Source organism: Brachyistius frenatus, unplaced genomic scaffold (genome assembly GCF_029030835.1).
Source record: "Brachyistius frenatus isolate BFR_SWC_R1_liver_20210118 unplaced genomic scaffold, ASM2903083v1 Contig_363, whole genome shotgun sequence".
NCBI classification, from domain to species: domain Eukaryota; kingdom Metazoa; phylum Chordata; class Actinopteri; family Embiotocidae; genus Brachyistius; species Brachyistius frenatus.
In genome coordinates this window covers 29907-48565 of record NW_027210962.1, presented here as the reverse complement: position 1 = coordinate 48565, position 18659 = coordinate 29907, and the positions used below count along the sequence as shown (strand labels likewise).

Genomic DNA, 18659 nt, shown 5'->3' with positions numbered 1-18659 from the left:
CATTACCGCCTCCTACTGGTGAGGCTTGTAAGTGTGATTTATACCAACAGGAGATGTCCTGCATGTGCAGCCGGCATTCAACTAACTGTCTGCTTCTGGAACCATTGCACTGATTGTACACATAAAGTTACGAAGAGCCTATCAAAACATGTGTACCATAACATCGGGGTTATTTCAGATTTAGCTCAGACCTCAGACAATTTCACACACACACATATATATATATATATATACATTTATGTATATATACATATATTTATATATTAACAGTTTAAATTATTTTCTGAAACTGAACAGTTTGTGGGCAACTCCACCCAGACTCTATTTGTGTTTAATTGTATGCATTTTATCCATTCTTATGCATCGAATTTCTTTTCCATATTTTTAAATGTTCCTTTATATCGGTTTTTATGTGAAACATTGCATGTAATTCTCTTGCTGTAAAGCACTTTAAGCTGCATTTCTTGTATTAAAGGTGCTAAACAAATAAAGTTAATTATTATTATTATGGCGGATCATAACTAAAATATTGAAGGTATCAGTTCTTTGTTTTTCCAGTGCATAATTAGAATAGAATGACTTTTGGTTACAGGGAGCAAAACATGCTGGAAGTGTAAGTGACAAGTAAAATGTGTACCACAATACATTTTAACAGTTAGAATGAATAATAAAACTAAATAAATAAGAGCATACACCGCTTCCTACAACCCCGTCTCCCAAAAAGTTGGGACACTGTGTAAAATGTAAATAAAACAGAATGCAATGATTCACAAATCACATTAACTCATATTTAATTGAAAATAGACCAAACATAATATATCAAATGTTGAAACTGAGAAATATTATTGTTTTATGGAAAATATAGGCTCAACACGCTTCCAAAAAGTTGGGACAGGGTCAACAAAAGACTGGAAAAGTTGTGTAAAGATACAAAAAAAAAATACCTGGTGGGACATCTCACAACTAATCAGGTTACCATGGGAACAGGTCAGTAACATGATTGGGTATAAAAAGATGATTTCAGAGAGGAAACCAATATTGGATGGTGGTGATCTTCGGGCCCTCAGGCAGCACTGCATTAAAAACACACTATTCTGGAGTGGAAATCACTGCATGGGCTCAGGAACACTTGTGAAAACCATCGTCTGTGAACACAGTTCATCGCTGTGTATTTTTGGAATTCCTTAAATGTTGAATATTTTTCAACTCCTGACAGAATCGAGTATCATGCAGGAGGTTATTTATTCAAAAGAATATAAATACAGTTCAGGCAACCAAAATATAAACATTTGATTTTAGTGTATTTTTATTAATTCCAAAGACGGTTAAAATCGCTCAAGTCAAAAGCAGCTACTCGATAACTGTACTTCGGGTCCTTCACAACGCTTTGGGAATGGATGAGTGCTGGTCAGTTTGGAGGATTTCGCAGTTGGCTGGAAAGCATTCACCAAACACATTTCCGTAGGAGGTTTTGAGGAAATGAACGTAGTTCTGCAGGCAGCGGTTGATGGAGTCCGACTGCTCCAGTCGCTGCTTGACATTCTGCAGCTGACTCTGGAAGCGTCGCTCCATCTGGAAGTTCAAAACAGACGCAAAACAAACAACACATTTGTGGGACTTCTCTAACAGCTTGATGCTTTTCAGTGTTGGAGTCGGTCTGACAGACACCGAGTAGTCATGACAACGCAGACCGAAAGTGTTTCGCGGCGTCACCTACCTCCTCTTTGCTTCGCTGTAGTTGGTTCAGCTCCGTTTTGGCTCGGCTCAGCTGGCTCTGCAGGTCCAACGCTTTGGACTGGGACACTCTCTCTTTGGTCAAAACCCTCTGCATGCTGTCATCCACCTGCACACCAGACACAATAATAATAATACACTTTGTTTACATTAGACATAACACTTTTCTAAAACTACATTACAAAGTTCTTCATACAAAAACCAGCCATCAAAACAAACCATAAAATCAGACAAGCTGTAAAAGTAGAGTAAAGCAATGATAATTATGATACCATAATTACAGAGTGAAATAATCCAGATATAAACCAGGATCACAAAAATCATGAAAAGTTTTTCGATGTTCTCAGAAGAGATTTCAAAGATGTTACTGATTCGGCAGATCGTTCCATAAATGAGGATCTCTGACTGCCAGAGCTGCGTGCGTGCTGCTATGCAACAATGAGGTCAGATAAATTAAAAAGTCATCAGTAAGATCTTAAAGTCAATTCTAAAACAAACTCGGAGGATACGATTAGTGAGATTCAATCTACATATGGAAATATGAGTTCTCAAATTATTTTAAGGGCTTGAAAAAAAACTAAAAAACATCTTCCATCCCCCCCAAAAGAAGCAACACATTTATGTAATTTGCATTCAAAACCAGCCTGCGGCACCGTCACTCAAAGGTCACTGCCTTCTTCAACGTTCCCTGTCCCCATTCAAAGGCTGAAGGACGTTCATGCTCCCCACCTGAACCAACACTGATGTCATTTTCCTCAACCACTAACAGTGTTAAAGGAGCAACCGATTAAATAAGAAATAAAAAAAGGTCATACATCGACTCCTCTTTAAGATATTAAAAGGCCAGAAGAGTGTAATTTAAGGCTTTTTCTGAATGAACCCGCTGAAGTCTGATTCTAAGATTAGACCGAGGTCACCGTCGTTATGGGATGTTTTGTTGTGACTGGATGCCGTCGGGCGGCTGAAAGCGGTGACTTCCTGGTTTCCGACCTGTCTCTGCGCGTCGTCCAGGCTCTGCTGCAGCTGTCTGGACAGGACGCTGCACTCGTGCGTCTTCTCCTCCAGCTGCTGCTGAACGCTGCCGATGCCGGCTTCCTTCAAGGTGAGAGCCTGAGACATCGCTTTGTTTTCCACCTTCGTGTCCTCCAGCCTCCTGCAAACAAAACGACGCGCAGATCAAACACCGCAGTGGCAAAATATGCGCCCGCCACCTCTGTGATAATCAGCTGCTTGTTTACCTCTCTAGGTTGAGAACTTTCTCTTTGAGGATGTTGTTGTCTTCCTGCTGCAACACGTTCTTCTGCTGAAACGTCTCCAGCTGAGCGCCTTGCTGCTCCACCTGTGGAGGAACACAGTTCATGTGATGATAGAACAACATGTGTTTCAACCCGCAGCCATCAAACAGCTGGAAAAAACAATCAATATAAACTCCTTATAAACTCCTCTTAGAGATGAAGACAACATGCAGTGATTGATTTAAACTGTCCTATGTAGCCTTTCATGTGACAGAGATTAATATTTATAATCCACTGAGAAAGAAAAAGATTAATCACAAATTCCCTCATTTATCTTATAATATCCATAATCTTTTGTTTGCATGTTTCTTCACTCAAAAAAACAAGTGAAATCCTTTTGTTTAACACTTTTGAGAGAACAGTAACTTTCCCATGCTGCCGTGTGGCGGTTTCATGAAACGGTCACGTGGACTTCATCACATTTAAAGTTGACCAGCAAGCTTTCTGTGAAGTTTCCATCCAGACATGTTTTAAGATGTATAAAAAGTACTTTGAATAATAATTTGTATACCTATTAAACCCCAATGTGAGTGAGGGAGTGAGCGAGTGTTTAAGTTTCACCATTGGTCAGCCGAAGGGTGCCACTTCCTGTATCCGTTTCAGATTAAAAGCCCTTATTTCAAATTAAAAGCGCTCTAGCGTTTCAAACAGGGTGACTCGGGTTTCACCTCGTCTTGTTTCATTCAAGGACATTAAACGTTACTCAGAATAATGTTTGGTAATTTGTGCATCGTCTCACATCTTACACAAGACCCAATACAAAATATCTGACATGTTTAAAATAACTGGAAAAGTTGAGTTTGACACCGATCGTGCTGTGAGGTATGTAGAAACCTAATAATGAGTCTGTCCAAGTGTACATTTGGTAAATTGTTTAGGAACTATATCAAATGACAAAGGACCTTACGGGATTCAACAATTATTGTACTTGGTGCACACAAACTGCGTCTGGGCTGTGATTTTTGTTTAAAACAATCTTGTACCTCTAAAATACAAAGCTTTCATTGTTCCAGCCATTATGTTTTTCCCTCTAATCCTCAGAGGTGTAATCTCTGTGAAGTACCTTGTGTCTGACTTCAGACAGGGCCGAGTTGTTCTCCATGTTCCTCCTCTTGTGGGCGTCGGCCTGCTTCTGGGCGTCTCGGAGCAGCTGCTCGGTCCTCCTCAGTCGGTCCGGCAGCGTCTCCAGCTCTCGGAGTCGACCCATCAGCTCCCGCCTCACCTGCTCCTTCTCTCTCTCCAGGCTCACCTTCACCTCCCGCGCCTCCTTCTGCACCATCTCCAGCTTCAGGCAGAACTCCTCCGACTCCAGACGAGCCTGCTGGACCTGAGAGGTTCGATGGCACCGCAGCACACTGGACTTGTTCAGAATATCCTTATGTTTCCAGACTTTACAAATGAGATCATGTTTTTGCGTGATTTCAAAGTAAAAGAATGCTAGTCAGATTCCAAATGAGTTTTTTTTTTTTAACCCTCTGAATATTTGCAGAACTAATATTCAAGATGAAACATTCACATTATTCAGAAATGCAAATAAAGTTTCATTTTGAAGTCTGATGAAGTTTTAGTTTCAGTTGTGTGAATTGCAGCAGCTTCTCTGAGACTCTGACTTTACCTTTTTCTTGTATTTCTCCACGAGGTTTTCATACTTTTTGATGGATGATTTCAGCTGATGAGCTTCAGAGTGAAGTCCCCTGAACTTCTCCTCAGATGACGTCAGCTCACCCTAAACATGAACATAAACACATTTCCTTTAGGCTAAAGAAAATATGAAACAATTGAAGTTTTAACAATATTTTCTGTTAAATTTTTGTCCTGGAAATTGCCCCGTGGATCTGCAAAATAAATGAGATAAAACAAGTTTGTTTTCGTTTTTTTACAATTGGCATGATAATGATTCACATGTGCTCCATCTTATAACGTAGAGAACATAAACGTAGAGCCATAAACACCCACAGCTGGCTAGAAAAAAGTCATTTTTCTTAATAATATAATGTGATGATTAAATCCCAGTTGATGGAAGTGATTGTACGTTGTCTGCTGCTGGTTTCTCCGAAGGTACCTTGAGTCTTTGGTTGTCCTGCCTGGTGGAGGCGTTTTCAGCGGCGAGATGATGCAGCTGATTCCTGAGCTCCTCCGTCTCCACCCGATTCTTCTCCTCTGCTGAATGATGCTGAGACTTCAGCTCGGTCACCTGACTGTGAAGGAAGCAGGTACATAAAGCCTGAGTTACGCTGTCATCGCCGTCCCAAAAAGTCCACAACAATCTCAAGACTTTTGAGGCATTCTGAGGTGAAACGTGCTGCCTGGTGTTACAAAGCTCCGTCTGAGTCACAGGTCAGAGGTCACCGGTCCTCCAACAGAATAACGACCCACAACACAGATAAAAGCACCAACGGTAGCTAAGAACAAAACATCGGCTTTTTATGAGTCCTGATCTGAATCCTATCAAACATCTCTGAAAAGAGATGAAACATGCAGTCTGGAGGAGGCAGCTGGAGCAACAGTGGACCAAACCAGCTGCTGACAGGAAGTCTCACTGACAACCGCACAAGTCACCTGTTTTACACGGATTTCCTTTGAAGGTTGTCAAACACAATATAATATTCAATACAATACAATATAGGGTAAGATTGACATTCATTTTGTCATTGCCATTTTCATTTGTTTTATTATCTAAAATATTCAGTTGAATCAAAAATCAAAAGCAAAGTCTGACTTTTACTTACCATTCAAAATAAACAAAGATGGAGGTCGATTACTTTTGTCAGCTTCAAATTGTTTCTGAGAAAATTGTTGGTTTCTTCTTTTTTTGTGAGAAGGTGCATACAATATATACTTTAAAATGATTTTGCCGGCGGGGCGACCCAACAGCTGAGAGGTTCGGGTCCAATTTTATAAAACAAGAATTATGTTTTGTTTTACACACGTAATTATGCCGTTTTGTGGTACAACATTTGCATTTTTTTGATGAATCAAAACTTTTTATTTTTCAAACAAGCTGAGAAACTTCTTCCTGTGTCATTTAATCCACGTAACTCGCCAGAGAATCGGCTTCACAGGAACAAATACCACATTATTATTATTATGTGAGGTGACTCTACAACTGTTGAGCACTTAGTGTGTCATCATATTTGTACTGGAACAAATATTTGCAGAATTAGATGATCAAATTTATCATAGCGTATTTCATATATTTTTATAACAGGTAATTAACTAATGCAGCTGTGACTACGTGTATACACTGATGTTAAGGATGATTTTTTTTTTTTTTACATAATCATTTAACTGTTGGTGAATTTCAAAAGATCACATTTAATCTAACATTTTTATGATTTATTAAAATTTGGTGCATTGAAATTATGACTGGAAATGAAGCTGTGGATACATCTGAGGGAATCTACCCTTTCATGAGACAAATCAACAGAAACTCAAAATGATATCACGTAAAGTCAACAATCATTCATACACGATTCACACAGTTGAATTACAAAGAAGTGATGTTTAATTTTCTAAAACAGTCACCAGACGGCCTTCAGACAATAAGAAACATCTACGGTCTGATTTGTTTGGTCAGTTTGTGAAAATGGTCCACTTTTTTTTTCCCCCATCAGAACTAAATGTGTGTTTGAGTGCACTCACAACTTGAGAGCAGAGATGTCCTCCTCCAGCTGTCCTTTAGTAGCTGCCTCCTCTGAGTGACGGAGGCACCAGTCGCTGGATGTGGACAACGCGTGAGACAGCTTCAGGACAAAACACACAACGTCTCCTCGTTATTTCCCATTTTTAATCCAACGCCTGCAAATTCATTCATAAAAAGAAAATCTGTCTTAGGCGTCACATGCCCTCAGGTAAACAAGTAGGAAACTCTCACAACATGTGCTGCAGTCTGCTGTAACGTATGAACCATCATCGGAGGCTCCAGCAGCCGACCCTCTCCGCTGCATGTATTATTTGTGCATTTCACTGGTAGACTGCTACTCGACCGACATGCTTTCCTTTGAATTTGATTTGCATAAAAGCTTGAGATCAGACAAGCCGCCGCCACCGCTGACACTGATTTGAATGCAGGATAAACCAGACAGGTCAGTGGATCCCACTCAGCTACGAGTCTGTTTGTAGAAAAGATACTTCTTGCTGTTTTATTTAATACTCTGAGCACCACCAACACCCACCGGCTTTGTATTGAGGCTGCAGCACAGAATATAAAAGCTACAACAAATTAAAATGCTGATCCTGCAAACAAATCTTTCCCTACATGGTTAACAAAATATCAGTAACCTTTTTTTATTGTAGATAATTGACTTTAAGACAAAAATCAGCAGCTTTTGACACGTTCCTCCTGTTTGTTCCACTGTAGATCCACATACTGTCGCTCTCTCTGACTTTCAGACTCTGTGTTGCTGACTCTGCACACTCACCTTCTCCTGAAGTTTCTGTGCGAGCTGCCTGGCCGTCTCCTCGGCTCGCTCGGCCTGCTGCGTGACCAGGACCAGAGTTTCCCGGTGCTGTCTCGCCTCCTGGTCCTCCCGGCGGAGCCTCAGAGTCTGCAGCTCGTCCTGCAGAACCTGCAGCTCCTCCTGCTGCAGCTCGTGGGCCCCCTGCATCCTCTGCAAAAACACAGGAAACGAAGCATTCAGGAAAACAGCTTTAAAGGGTACCGAAGGCCCTTCAACACTGTCCAGTTGGGAACAGATGAAAAGTGTCAACTAAGGTAAATCAGCACGATCCAGGTTTTACTGCACATGTGCACATTCAAGGACACTGACTGCAGCTTTTATTGTTCTGAATGCACCAAGCAATTATCAGACAACAGATGCAAATAACAAACAAAGACAAGCAAAGACAGGGCTGTTCAGAGAGAGGGCAACACGAGCTATTATGTGCATACAAGTAGATGGAAAAACACAGAAATGTGTATAAATATGAAGTTAAAAAATATATATATCAGAGTGCTCAAAAATAAGAGTTAGGTAATATATGATTTATTTCATACAGTAAAGTAGCTGATTATATACAGTAAATGTCTCTATATAATATGGACCACACGGGCCACCGTACGACAAAGAGCACCAGAAACAGAAACAGATGCTGAATTTGAAGAGAGGCTGTGTGAAGACGTCCGTCGCTACGCTTCATCTGCGAAACGGTACAGACGATCAAACGTGCGGCAGTTCAACCGAGAGTCTGAGTCGGATTAATCTGAAATCAGCCACCAATGAACTGCAGACTCAGTAACTGTCAGTCGGACGCAAACGACAGCAGATGTAATCCATTTTCAAAGAAAAAACAGTCATTGAAAAATATTCAGGCTGTGACACTGATCGGTCATGTATGTGTCAGAAGAACATGTGTTTGTGTGAAATGTGTTGCTCCACCTGTCCTGTCGTGGCTGCGTTGGACCGATAGAAACAACTGCTCCACATCTGGCAGCTGAAATGTGTGTGTGTGTGTGTGTGTGTGTGTGTGTGTGTGTGTGTGTGTGTGTGTGTGTGTGTGTGTGTGTGTGTGTGTGTGTGTGTGTGTGTGTGTGTGTGTGTGTGTGTTTTATTGTATTTCACATGGACACACCTGAACCTGGGCAGCCAGACGGGCCTTTTCCGCCTCGGCTCGCCTCAGCTGAGCCTCCAGGTGGCTGCGGGTCGATTCCAAGATCCTCGAAAGATCCTTGGTCACCTTCACGTTATCCTGCAGCGACAGAGGGAGGCAGGGGAGGAGGAGGAGGAGGAGGAGGAGGAGTTTCTGTTCAGTCTTTTTTCTTTCAAGCTATAACGAACAGAAGTGGGAAGAAGAGGCACACATCCAGCGGTGAGTTACAAACCTTCTCAACGTCCAGATGTTCGGCCAGCTTGGAGGCCTCCTTCTCCTTGTTGGTTAGTTTGGCCAGAAGTCGCTGTAAGAGAAGAAGCAGCTCCTCAGATGTCTGCTGGCTCGATAATGAGTGAGAAAAAGAATTATAATTACTCACAATGTTCTCTGCTTCACTGTCAGCCAGTCTCTTCTTCACGGCGTTTTTCTGCTGTGACCACACCAGATATTCTCTCTGCGGATACAACAGCAGTCAGGAGTGAGTTGCTGCGCGCCGACATGCGACTCTCCTCCCGTCTTCTTCCCCTTTCCGTACCTCGTATTCACTCCACTCTCTGAGCAGCTCTCGAAGGCTGTGATTACTGTGATCAAACAGGCCTATCTTCTCCAGCAGCAGGTCCTGCTGCCGTCCCAGCGACGCGGCGTGAAGCTTTGACAGACGCTTTGCCTGAAAAGAAAAGAAAAGAAAAGAAAAGCACAATAATGGAAGAGCAAAAATGAATCCACATCCGTTCTTTCATTCATCCTGCATCTGTCCTTTCATCCTCAGAACCGACTGTGTAGCCACTCGGTGTAAAATCACCTTGGTGAGGCCGTCCACGGTTTCCTTCAGAGCCGTCAGCTGATTGCCTACCGCGACGCCGTCGATCTCCGTTTCCACCAGCCTCCTCAGCAGCACGTCTGTCGCTCGGTGTTGAGAATCTGACCTGTAATCAGCAAAAAAAACTACGTTAAACCAGAACCCACGTGTGTTTTCATCTGTCATCACATGGGAGGGATTTTTACAAAGCAGAGAGGAGTCTCATCCAAACAAAGACTTTTCCCTGAAAGTATTTATGATGAGGAGTTTAAGGGCTCTCAGAACTAGTTCTTAAGAACTATTCAAAGAAGACTGAAATTCTTTAATTAGGATCCAAAGCAGCACGAGAGAAAGTAAAAGTATTATCTCAAACAAGGTGATTAAAACTTCATTCTTTCATCTGAGGAATATTGCTAAAGACTGACAGGTTTTTTGTTTTATCTCACAAAGACACTGAAACACTCACTCACGGTTTTATTACCAGCTGCTTCGATTATTCTAGATCCCTTTTTACTGGTTTACCAAAAAAGTCATTAAATAAACTGCAGCTTGTTCAGAGTTTTAACCAAAACCCAAGAAAAGAGAAGACATTACCCGACTACTCAAACACTGCATCGGCTGCCCGTATCTTTTACAATTGATTTGAAATGTCTTTTACTTGTTTATAAAGCTTTGAATGATCCTGTTCCTCCTACATCAGTGATCTGGTCTCGTTTTATGTTCCTGTCAGATCACCGAGATCCTCCTCTGCTTTTCTTTTAAATATTCCTCGTGTGTCCCACTGAAGCTCTGCTGAGAACGACTTCTCTTTTTACAAAGTCGCCGCTTCTGGACATCAGAATAACAAACTCTCTGATTGTTTTTAAAAGAAAACTAAACACTCATCTTTTTAATCTGGCTTTCTAGTGATGTTAATGATCCTGATTTTAAATTCTAATTATTGTTTTATTTTATTTTTCTGAATTGATTTTTTTAAACATTGTTTTATTGTTGCAATTTTAAGTCCTTCAATTTATTTAACCTACATTTTTTACCTTGTGGTTCTGTTTATTTGTTTGGTTTTTTGCTTCTTTTCAACGTGTGTGTTACAGAGTGTATGAAGTCATTCTGATTGAAAAGGTTAAAGGTGACACACAGACATCTTATCAGCGTGGGAAAAGTGGAGGGAGGCGTGTGTGACAACAACCAGTCATCGACCAGCGGGAATCTCCACAGAAGGTTTTACGTCCTACATCTGCTCCAAATCTGACTCAGGAGCAGTTAGTCGACTGCGTCTTTGAACCTGTGCAGCGTTTTCTGGTCTATTTTGGGTCTGTGTTTCATCTCAGGCAGAAAGCCTGACTTTTTCATTTCAAGGGACGAGTTGTCTCGTCTACATCTAGACTAAAAGAAAACACATGATCACAAAACAAAATGTCCCCAGTAGTGATAAGTAAATAATCTTAGTTTTTTTTAATTATTATTTTGGGATGGCTTTCAGCACAAAGCCTGTTATTTTTGGGTCTGATGAAGCAGCTCTTACTTCTTTAAGTGAATGCTTTCTTGCTCTCTAAGTAGGACATTGAGGTTCTTGGATACTGCAGCTAGCTCTTCCTTCTGCTCCTCTGCATCTCGCTGATGTCTGATCCAGCTCTCTGATGGATGCTGCGCTCGGCTCGTCTGCTCAAATGACACAAACAAACAGAAACTGTGTTCAGGGGAACACCTAGAAATGAAACTGAATTCTGTCAACACGTCTCGACCAAAACATTTAGAGATATTCAATTCTGCAATTAAAGTAGCTGGGACATCTTTTAAGAGATCAGTGCTGCCTAATTCCCTACCACTGAAATAATGCTGAATATCAGTGAATATAATTAATTTCATCTGAGCCAATCAAAGAATCGACTTTCTTTCTGTCTGGAAAGTTTATGTTCATGTATCAGGCCTCTGGCAGATTTAAACACACTCTGCTCAACTATTGCTGCAGCAGATGCTGCCTGAGGTGACATCTATCATCAGACGCTACACATATACACTCTCCTTTGTTATCTCCTATAGGGTCACATTTCTGCTCCACATGTTGTTGTTTCAATTTTTTTTTAAAGCAGACTGTCATTCCAGTTTATGCAACATAAAGATTGTGAACAAAACACACACAAAGGAAAAACATAAACGTTAAGTTATGAGCACTTTGACTGGACAGCTGCTAACTTTATTCCTCGGAAAAGAGCTGTGAATGTGGTCATTACTTTTATTACTACAGTAAAAACCTGTCTGTCCCGTGAGGGGACCAGAATATCACTTCCTATGTAATCAATTCTCAGTATACAGAGTGACTCTGGTTGAAAGCATGGACGTGAGAGATAAACACTCTAAAGAGACCCGACACTTGTAAGAACCCACATCTCTTCGACAGGACACTCTTCCCGGGGGAATCCACGGCGTCCGGACCTTCGGCCTCCCCCCGTCTCCCTTCAGCTGGACAGCTTTCATCCCATCCTGCAACAACGGGAAATAGATTCCACATCATAACATTGAATATTTATTTGTAATCTATTTGGAAATATGACAAAAGGGGAAAACATCATGGAAAGTAACAAATCAGCACAGGTGAAGTTGGCAAGTTGATCAAATCCACATATAAGCTGAAAGCTACTTTATTCAAACTGTGATCATCACGTATATATCAAAGTTCAAAGGTAATCTATGATCACCTCAAACTGTATTTTCACTATTACTAAAAAAGTGCAGTCACCTGTGGAGTCCTGCTGGGACTCCTCCTCATGTGAAAGTGTACAGGTGTGGTCTCCAGTACGTGGACGTGAACCGGTGGCGGAGGTGGAGAATCTCGGGTTTTCATTCTTTCGAAAAGTTACTACAATATTCAGATCTCGTTCAGTGTCAACGAAGACACAACTAAACAATCATTAAAAAAGACAAAAAGCACCGTATTACTGCGCTGCAGGACATGTTTTCCCAGATAAATCTCTTCTTTACGGAGGACTGTTTGGAAATGACGAACGACCAACCTGATTGGCTCGTTTGTAAGATCGCGGTTTGTGATTGGTGGATGTGAGTTTTCAGTAAGCGTTGCCTGTGGTAACCACTGATGGTGAGGCGTCATGTCTTAAAGCTGCATTCGAGATGTCGGAAAAACAGGACAGCAGACACTTTGACCAACTAGTTAGCGTTTGTTATGCTTCATTTCGCTGTCGTCCCCAGCTAACCTTTGGTCGCACACGAAAATGCACATTGGCTGTTTCTTTTTTTTAATGCATTATATATTTGGTAAACTGCATAAATCAACCAGGGTATCGCTCATGTAAATTTAGCTAATAGTATAATTATTAATGCTGGATATTATTTTGGTGTACTCGTCATCGGTGGACTATTGGCAGTAATTTTGCCAACAGTTTGATGGTGTGTGGATGAGTGTATAAAACCAGATATCGCGCGTGTCCTGGCTGACATCTGGTAATTACGGTTGAAACAAGAGGCCTTGAATGCAGCATGAAACCAACCGTTAAAATGACAATTTATATACAGTCTTTGTTTTAAACGCATTTATAGCACAATTTCCTTTGAGTCTATAATCTAAGTTTTTATTAAACTGCCTTTTTATTTATATATAAATATTTATAAATATATACATATATATATATATGTGTATATATAAATCTTATAAATCTTATTAGCAGTCTTTCTTTTTTTTTTTTAAATCCCGCAAACCACGGTGAAACTTGAGACTCTTGGCTAAGTTGTAACTTAAATGACTTTCCTACTCCAGTAAATAGCGTTTTAACATCGTGTAGCTGGTATGCTGTAACGTACGCAGTTTAAATGGGAAATGGTTACGATGACTGCATTTCCGGTTTCTTCCCAAGCACTTCCGGTGTGATTCAGCCAGAGGAACAGCAAGCAAACGTTCAGCGTGTCTAGTCGCCTCTAAAGTTCACTAATCACAGAAAATGTACTATATTTACACAGTTAGTGACCAGAATTAATACATTTATTTCGTATAATCTAATCTGCTTTACTCCCGACTGATATTTGATGCCCAACAACGTCCGTGGACCTTCGCGCGTCGCAGCCGCCTCGGCTAAAAACAAAGCCGCTCGGGTCGCAGCTAGCTGCCGGGCGGCCATGTGCGCGCCGCGGCAGCGATGAGGTGCGCGAGGAGCCTGCGGCCGCCGGAGAGGTTGACGGTTTGGTGCGTTTCCTTGGTGCTCCTCTTCTACCCCGCCGCGTACCAGCCCGTTGAGTCGTGCGGGGAGGCGGGAGTCAGCACCGACACCCTCATCCTGTGTCGGGCGTGTGGACACGAGCTGGCGTCCGGGACCGACATCCGCTCCGTCCCCAGCCGGCTGGCGCTCTCCGGCCGCAACGACACGCTGGTGGGGGGCGACGGGTTCACCTGCAGCTGTTCGAAAACCCGCACGGACACCGGTTTGAGGTGGTCACGTCCAGGAAGGCGGACGTCGTCCAGCACCGGCCGGCGGACACGAACTTCTCCTGGTTCCCGGGCTGCTCGCGGACCGCCGCCACTTGTCCCCGGTGTAGGACTCATTTAGGTGGGTGCACGTCTGACCGAGCTCCCGGTGCGAAGGACCGAAAGCGGTTACAATACATTTTGAACGAGGCCTGTGGAGTTCACCGACATGTTTTCTATCTTTAATCAAATGCTAAATGTTTGAGGGAAAAGTCCTGGAAGACTTCATCCTCTGGTTATACGCCACAAATTAAAGTCATTGCGGCGAACAACTTTGGAGAAGTGATGCACATCATTAAAAAGTTCTTGCTTAGCGAAATTAATGTCGGAAGGACTAATAAACTTCAAAAATGTAAACCTTTACTCGTCCCGTTCATCCCAGAGGCACACGTCCTACTTAGTTCAATCTTCCTAACATGTAGTACACACATCCTCACACGTGACCGTCTCTGGTTCCGATCATGTTTTCTGGCTCCACCAGGTTGGGCCTCCAGCCCAGCGACCGGCCGCACACCATCACAACAGCCAGACTTGAGAAGTCGGATCAGACCTTCGTGGCTTTAATCACCCATCGACTGCTGAGAGAAGACTTTGCTTCAAGCCTGCTGATGACGCCGAAATCCTTCGTCAGCTGATGGGACTCTTGACTCTGACCATTAACCCAGGTGCCTTTTCTGCAACCTAAATCTAGTTTTTCTAAATAAATTTCTATGCACCCGCTTGGTTTGAAGACTCCCACACGTGTATACACAGTAAGTTTTATTATTGTAACAAAGCAAGTTTTACACCTCAAATTTAAAACAGTTTCTTTTCCCCCCAGCGGAAAAGGAAAGGGTGAGGGTATTTCTATGAGATAACAGTTCTCAGTTTTGATTTTTTTTTTATTTATTTATTTTTTTTTTACCCATGAAGCAGTGGGGGCCAAAATTTACAAGCTTGTTTTTTTTTTTCCATTTTGTTCTTTATTAAAAATGTCATTTCAAATCTTATGGATATCTGTAAAACAATACAATGAACAAAAAAAAACAAAGTCCCATAGAAATGGTGTCAAAATAACCACTCTCCCCAATAACCAACATACTCCTGCCCCTCCCCAGCTTCCCCCACCTCCCTCCCCCTAAACATTACAAGTCAAAGGAATGAGCTGGTACTCGTTAACCACACAGGGGAAAAATAAGTTTTTCAAGGGTTCAACGTCCCAACTGACAGGAAAAAAATATAAAACAAAAAAAAAAAAAGTGGGGAAGAAAATATTGAGAGGTCTGCTAGCACTAGGTCACTACACCATGGCTTTAGTCAATTTACCACACAACCTTGAACAGGAGGACTTCTGTGTGAATCATCTTCAAATTCTACTCAGGATGCCGTGCTGATTCTATTCTTAGACTTTTTTTTTATTATTTTATTTTTTTTTATTATTATTTTTGAGATGACTTTTGGGGATGGTACTCACAATTCAGGGCAAAGTGCCATTGGCCTTAAATGAATCAAAGGAGAACATAACATGGCACCGACAGGCAAAGAGGCTTCAGAATGGAAGATGAAGCACACCAATTAAAAAACTTTAAAAAAAAACTTAAAAAAAAAAAAAAAAAAAACTTAAAAAAAAAATGTTTTTAAAACCTTTGCTCCCGAATACAAGTGGAAAACCAAACAGGGAATAGAAGGTTGAGGGTCTTGGTAGATGTTATTTCTTAGTCGTCTTCTCCCTCATCATCCTGAAAGAGTAAAAAAAAAAAAATAATATATTAAATCAGACAGTCAGTAAATGAAAACAAACTACTGTCAACACTTTGTTTTCTAGAGGTGATCAGTTTACCTCTCCATCTTCTCCATCATCCTCTTCATCTTCCTCTCCATCTTCATCTCCCTCCTCATCTATGTCCTCCAGTCCCTCCTCATCCTCTTCGTCATCCTCACCTTCACCCTCTTCGTCATCCATGTCAGGAACCTTGAAAGAAGAAGAGCTTTCAGCACTTTTGTCTTTCAGCTACATCAAATGTTAACAAACTTTTTAAATCGGCAAGTTAAAGTGATTCAAATGAACTCCTTTAAGAGGTCGACTTATTGCAGGAACAAAAATGATACGCCACAAGAAAGAAATGCATTATAACGAGCAGTGAATGCACTCGTACCAGGTAGTACTGCAGGGGGTTTGGCCAGATGTCGTCCTTGATGACCTCCCCGAGCTCGTCGGCGCCGGCGTCGGCGTGATCAGTGAACCAAGTGAAGAAGCTCTCTGGTTCTTCATGTTGCCTCTTCCTTCCTGCTTTGTTCTGTGTCTGGCTGGAGCGCTTGGTCAAGTCCTACAAACACAGGAAGAAAATATAAAGTACCAAAACATCCCTCAGTTACGGGAAAACTAGATGAACACAGATGCTCAAGAAAGAAAATCTACATGGCTACCTTGTGAACTAAACTTTAAATCCAACAACCTCACAAAGATTCACGTACCTTTCCTGATTTCCATTTGATTTCTGTTGACTTTGAAGATGGATCTCCGCTCTCGTTCAGATGGAACTCTTTGGAAAGCACTTTGTTTTCGAAGTACGGATTTTCATCAAAATACTAAAACAAAAAAAGAAAAAACACACTCGGGTAAAGAACACACAAAAAAATAACTTGCACCACTGTGTTGTGTCGTGTGAGCACAGTATTGCAGCACTTACAAAATCTATTCTGTAGCCCGACTTGATGTCTTCAAACTCTGTCACCTCCACTCGGCTCAAGTAATGAAGTGCTTCTTCGTCTTCCTCCCCCAGTAGGGCAGATACTGTGGTGAGAACGCATCGCATTTTAACTTTAGTCACCGTTCAACAACAACAAAAATCATACAAACTAGGCATGATGCTCAACTGGACAGACAAAAGCAGTAAAAAGCTTTTCTTGATTTGCTCACCTTGTGGATGGTTGACAAACGTGGTGACCCAGAAATTGGGGATTTTGGCAATCAGCTCTGACCTCTTCTGAAAGAATGGCTGACGGAGTTTGTTGTATTTCTGTTCTACTTTTAGGATCTCCTCACTGGCCTGCTCGTTCAACCTAAAAAAGAAGAAAAAAGAGGGGGGATTAAATAAACAAACCTAGTTTACAAAATAAAAGTTCCATTCACACACTTCTTCTCATCTGATGTGTATTAAATTGTTCTGCAAGAGGGGTTGATAAACAGTACACCACCTGATTTTAACATTAAGTTCAGCTTCCTTCAGAAAGATGCAGTGATCACCTCTGAATTTTATACAAATTAAGATAGATTATAATTTCATGAAAACATTCATTACCTGTCGATTTCATTTTGAACTTCGTCAATGTGTTCGATAGCTTCTTGCTGCTCTTTCTCTGTTTAAAAAAAACAATTAAAAAATCAGGTCACAAAACGAGCAGGACTCGAGTACATGAGCATCAACAATGTCCACGGGGACGGAAACCCTCTGGACATTGATTTACACATTCAGGGACATTCATTTCTTCCTCTTCTTCCTCCTCCTGGGATATAAACTTCTGATCAATGAAACGAAGCCTCGTGCTTTTCGGAAAAACACGTCCGAGTCTGAGCAGACGGAGTCCCGTAAGTTTCGGGTGTTTGCAGTAGTTGAACTTGTCCCTTTGTACGGAGCTGCGACGGCATCGAGCGGGTCGAAGGTGCAGGAGGACACCGGACTCCCGCGGCGGCCGGGAGCTGCAGCTGCAGCGGTCCGGACTCACCGCTTCCTGCCGGCTGCTCCACGCGAGGCCGCGTGGTTTAAATGTGGGACATCCGACGGCACACAGCCCGGGAGCCCGGGGGACAGGCGCCAGGCTCGGACCTCCGAGCGCTCGAGAAGCGGCGTCCTGCGTGCGAACGTCCAAATAAACAGCGTCCCGGTTTCAACTAATGGCGGGATTTAAACGCATTTTGTCCGGTAACGGAGCACCGCGTCGTCAGCTCGTTAGGTAACAGTACAACAACACGAGCTGGCTAGCTGCTAGCGACACACGAAGCGGACAAGTTCTCCCGATTAGTAACCCCGAAAATCAACATCAACACCGTTTGGGGCCATTTTACAACCGCGCACCGAACAACGGTCCCCTCTGCACCGCATACGGCCGCTCCGGTAAGAAGCCGTCGACACGAGCGGCCACGCCGGAGCAGCTAGCGGCCGCGCTAACACGGCCTGTGAGCGGCGAGCGGAACAACAGCAGCCGGAGCGGCATGCTAGCTGCTGCGAGCGAAATCTGAATACACGCAGCAACCGCGGAGGACACCCGGAGAGGGCTCCCGGTGTGGAACACAGATCAGAGCAATACCTGCGAGAATTACTCAAAATATGACAGCCACAGGCACCACAAATTATGTTAGAGAAGAAAGTGAAAATGGCGGTGAACAGGGAGGCCGCCATTCCCCTTACCGGAGGTCTCGTCCGCTCCGTCATGGTTCGAGTTCAGCTCCTTTTTACTCACTTTTGCCGCCGAGGCCGACATGTTTTCGCAAGCTGGGTTAACTTACAGACGTCTGAGAGAATAGCCGGTGGCGTCGAACCTGGTTTCTCCCCGAACAGGAGAACGTGAATTCGGTGTAAAGTTCAGCGTGCAGGGAGCCAACAACGTGCCGCTTCCACACAATGTAGCTGCACGAGCGAGGAAGTCACAGCAGCGCCGCTCACGCGCTCCTTTCATTACGAACGCGCCTCTCCGAGTGGAGCCGCACGAGCTCCGCCTCCAAAGCGGAGCTCGCGGCTGCGCTCCGACCGGGCTCGCGGCACGCTCCGCGCGCACAAACCAGCAAACGGAG

At 42.8% G+C, this 18659-nt stretch overlaps 3 protein-coding genes across 3 annotated transcripts; 1 reads left to right on the top strand and 2 right to left on the bottom strand.

Annotated features, from left to right (window-relative positions):
• Positions 1 to 780: 780 nt before the first annotated feature.
• On the bottom strand, positions 781 to 13040 carry LOC138636253 (outer dense fiber protein 2-like). Its single transcript, XM_069724190.1, has 17 exons — positions 12155 to 13040; positions 11803 to 11898; positions 10940 to 11076; positions 9421 to 9544; positions 9154 to 9285; positions 8998 to 9072; positions 8851 to 8922; positions 8601 to 8717; positions 7451 to 7639; positions 6672 to 6772; positions 5092 to 5227; positions 4645 to 4755; positions 4093 to 4356; positions 2973 to 3073; positions 2725 to 2887; positions 1718 to 1843; positions 781 to 1572 (listed from the first exon to the last, which is right to left on the bottom strand). Exons 1-17 carry the CDS (start codon positions 12257 to 12259, stop codon positions 1378 to 1380), a joined length of 2244 nt encoding a protein of 747 aa, XP_069580291.1. The 5' UTR covers positions 12260 to 13040; the 3' UTR covers positions 781 to 1377.
• Positions 13041 to 13274: 234 nt separating this feature from the next.
• On the top strand, positions 13275 to 14608 carry LOC138636249 (uncharacterized). The gene is given in 3 exon segments (XM_069724183.1): positions 13275 to 13800; positions 13803 to 13974; positions 14370 to 14608. Coding segments are annotated over 3 exon segments (564 nt in total). The 5' UTR covers positions 13275 to 13562; the 3' UTR covers positions 14524 to 14608.
• Positions 14609 to 14634: 26 nt separating this feature from the next.
• seta (SET nuclear proto-oncogene a) lies at positions 14635 to 18591 on the bottom strand. The gene is made up of 8 exons (XM_069724182.1): positions 18277 to 18591; positions 17170 to 17227; positions 16788 to 16930; positions 16558 to 16661; positions 16343 to 16456; positions 16024 to 16194; positions 15708 to 15839; positions 14635 to 15606 (listed from the first exon to the last, which is right to left on the bottom strand). Exons 1-8 carry the CDS (start codon positions 18347 to 18349, stop codon positions 15583 to 15585), a joined length of 819 nt encoding a protein of 272 aa, XP_069580283.1. The 5' UTR covers positions 18350 to 18591; the 3' UTR covers positions 14635 to 15582.
• Between the last annotated feature and the right edge of the window lie 68 nt (positions 18592 to 18659).

Coding starts and splice junctions, on each gene's coding strand:
- LOC138636253 (XM_069724190.1), bottom strand. CDS start 12,259: ATGAAAACCCGAGATTCTCCACCTCCGCCACCGGTTCACGTCCACGTA. Junction 9,073..9,153: donor GAGAGTGGAGTGAATACGAG/GTACGGAAAGGG, acceptor TTGTATCCGCAG/AGAGAATATCTGGTGTGGTC. Junction 5,228..6,671: donor GACATCTCTGCTCTCAAGTT/GTGAGTGCACTC, acceptor CTTCCTTCACAG/TCAGGTGACCGAGCTGAAGT.
- seta (XM_069724182.1), bottom strand. CDS start 18,349: ATGTCGGCCTCGGCGGCAAAAGTGAGTAAAAAGGAGCTGAACTCGAAC. Junction 15,840..16,023: donor ACCCCCTGCAGTACTACCTG/GTACGAGTGCAT, acceptor TCTTCTTTCAAG/GTTCCTGACATGGATGACGA. Junction 15,607..15,707: donor ATGATGGAGAAGATGGAGAG/GTAAACTGATCA, acceptor TTACTCTTTCAG/GATGATGAGGGAGAAGACGA.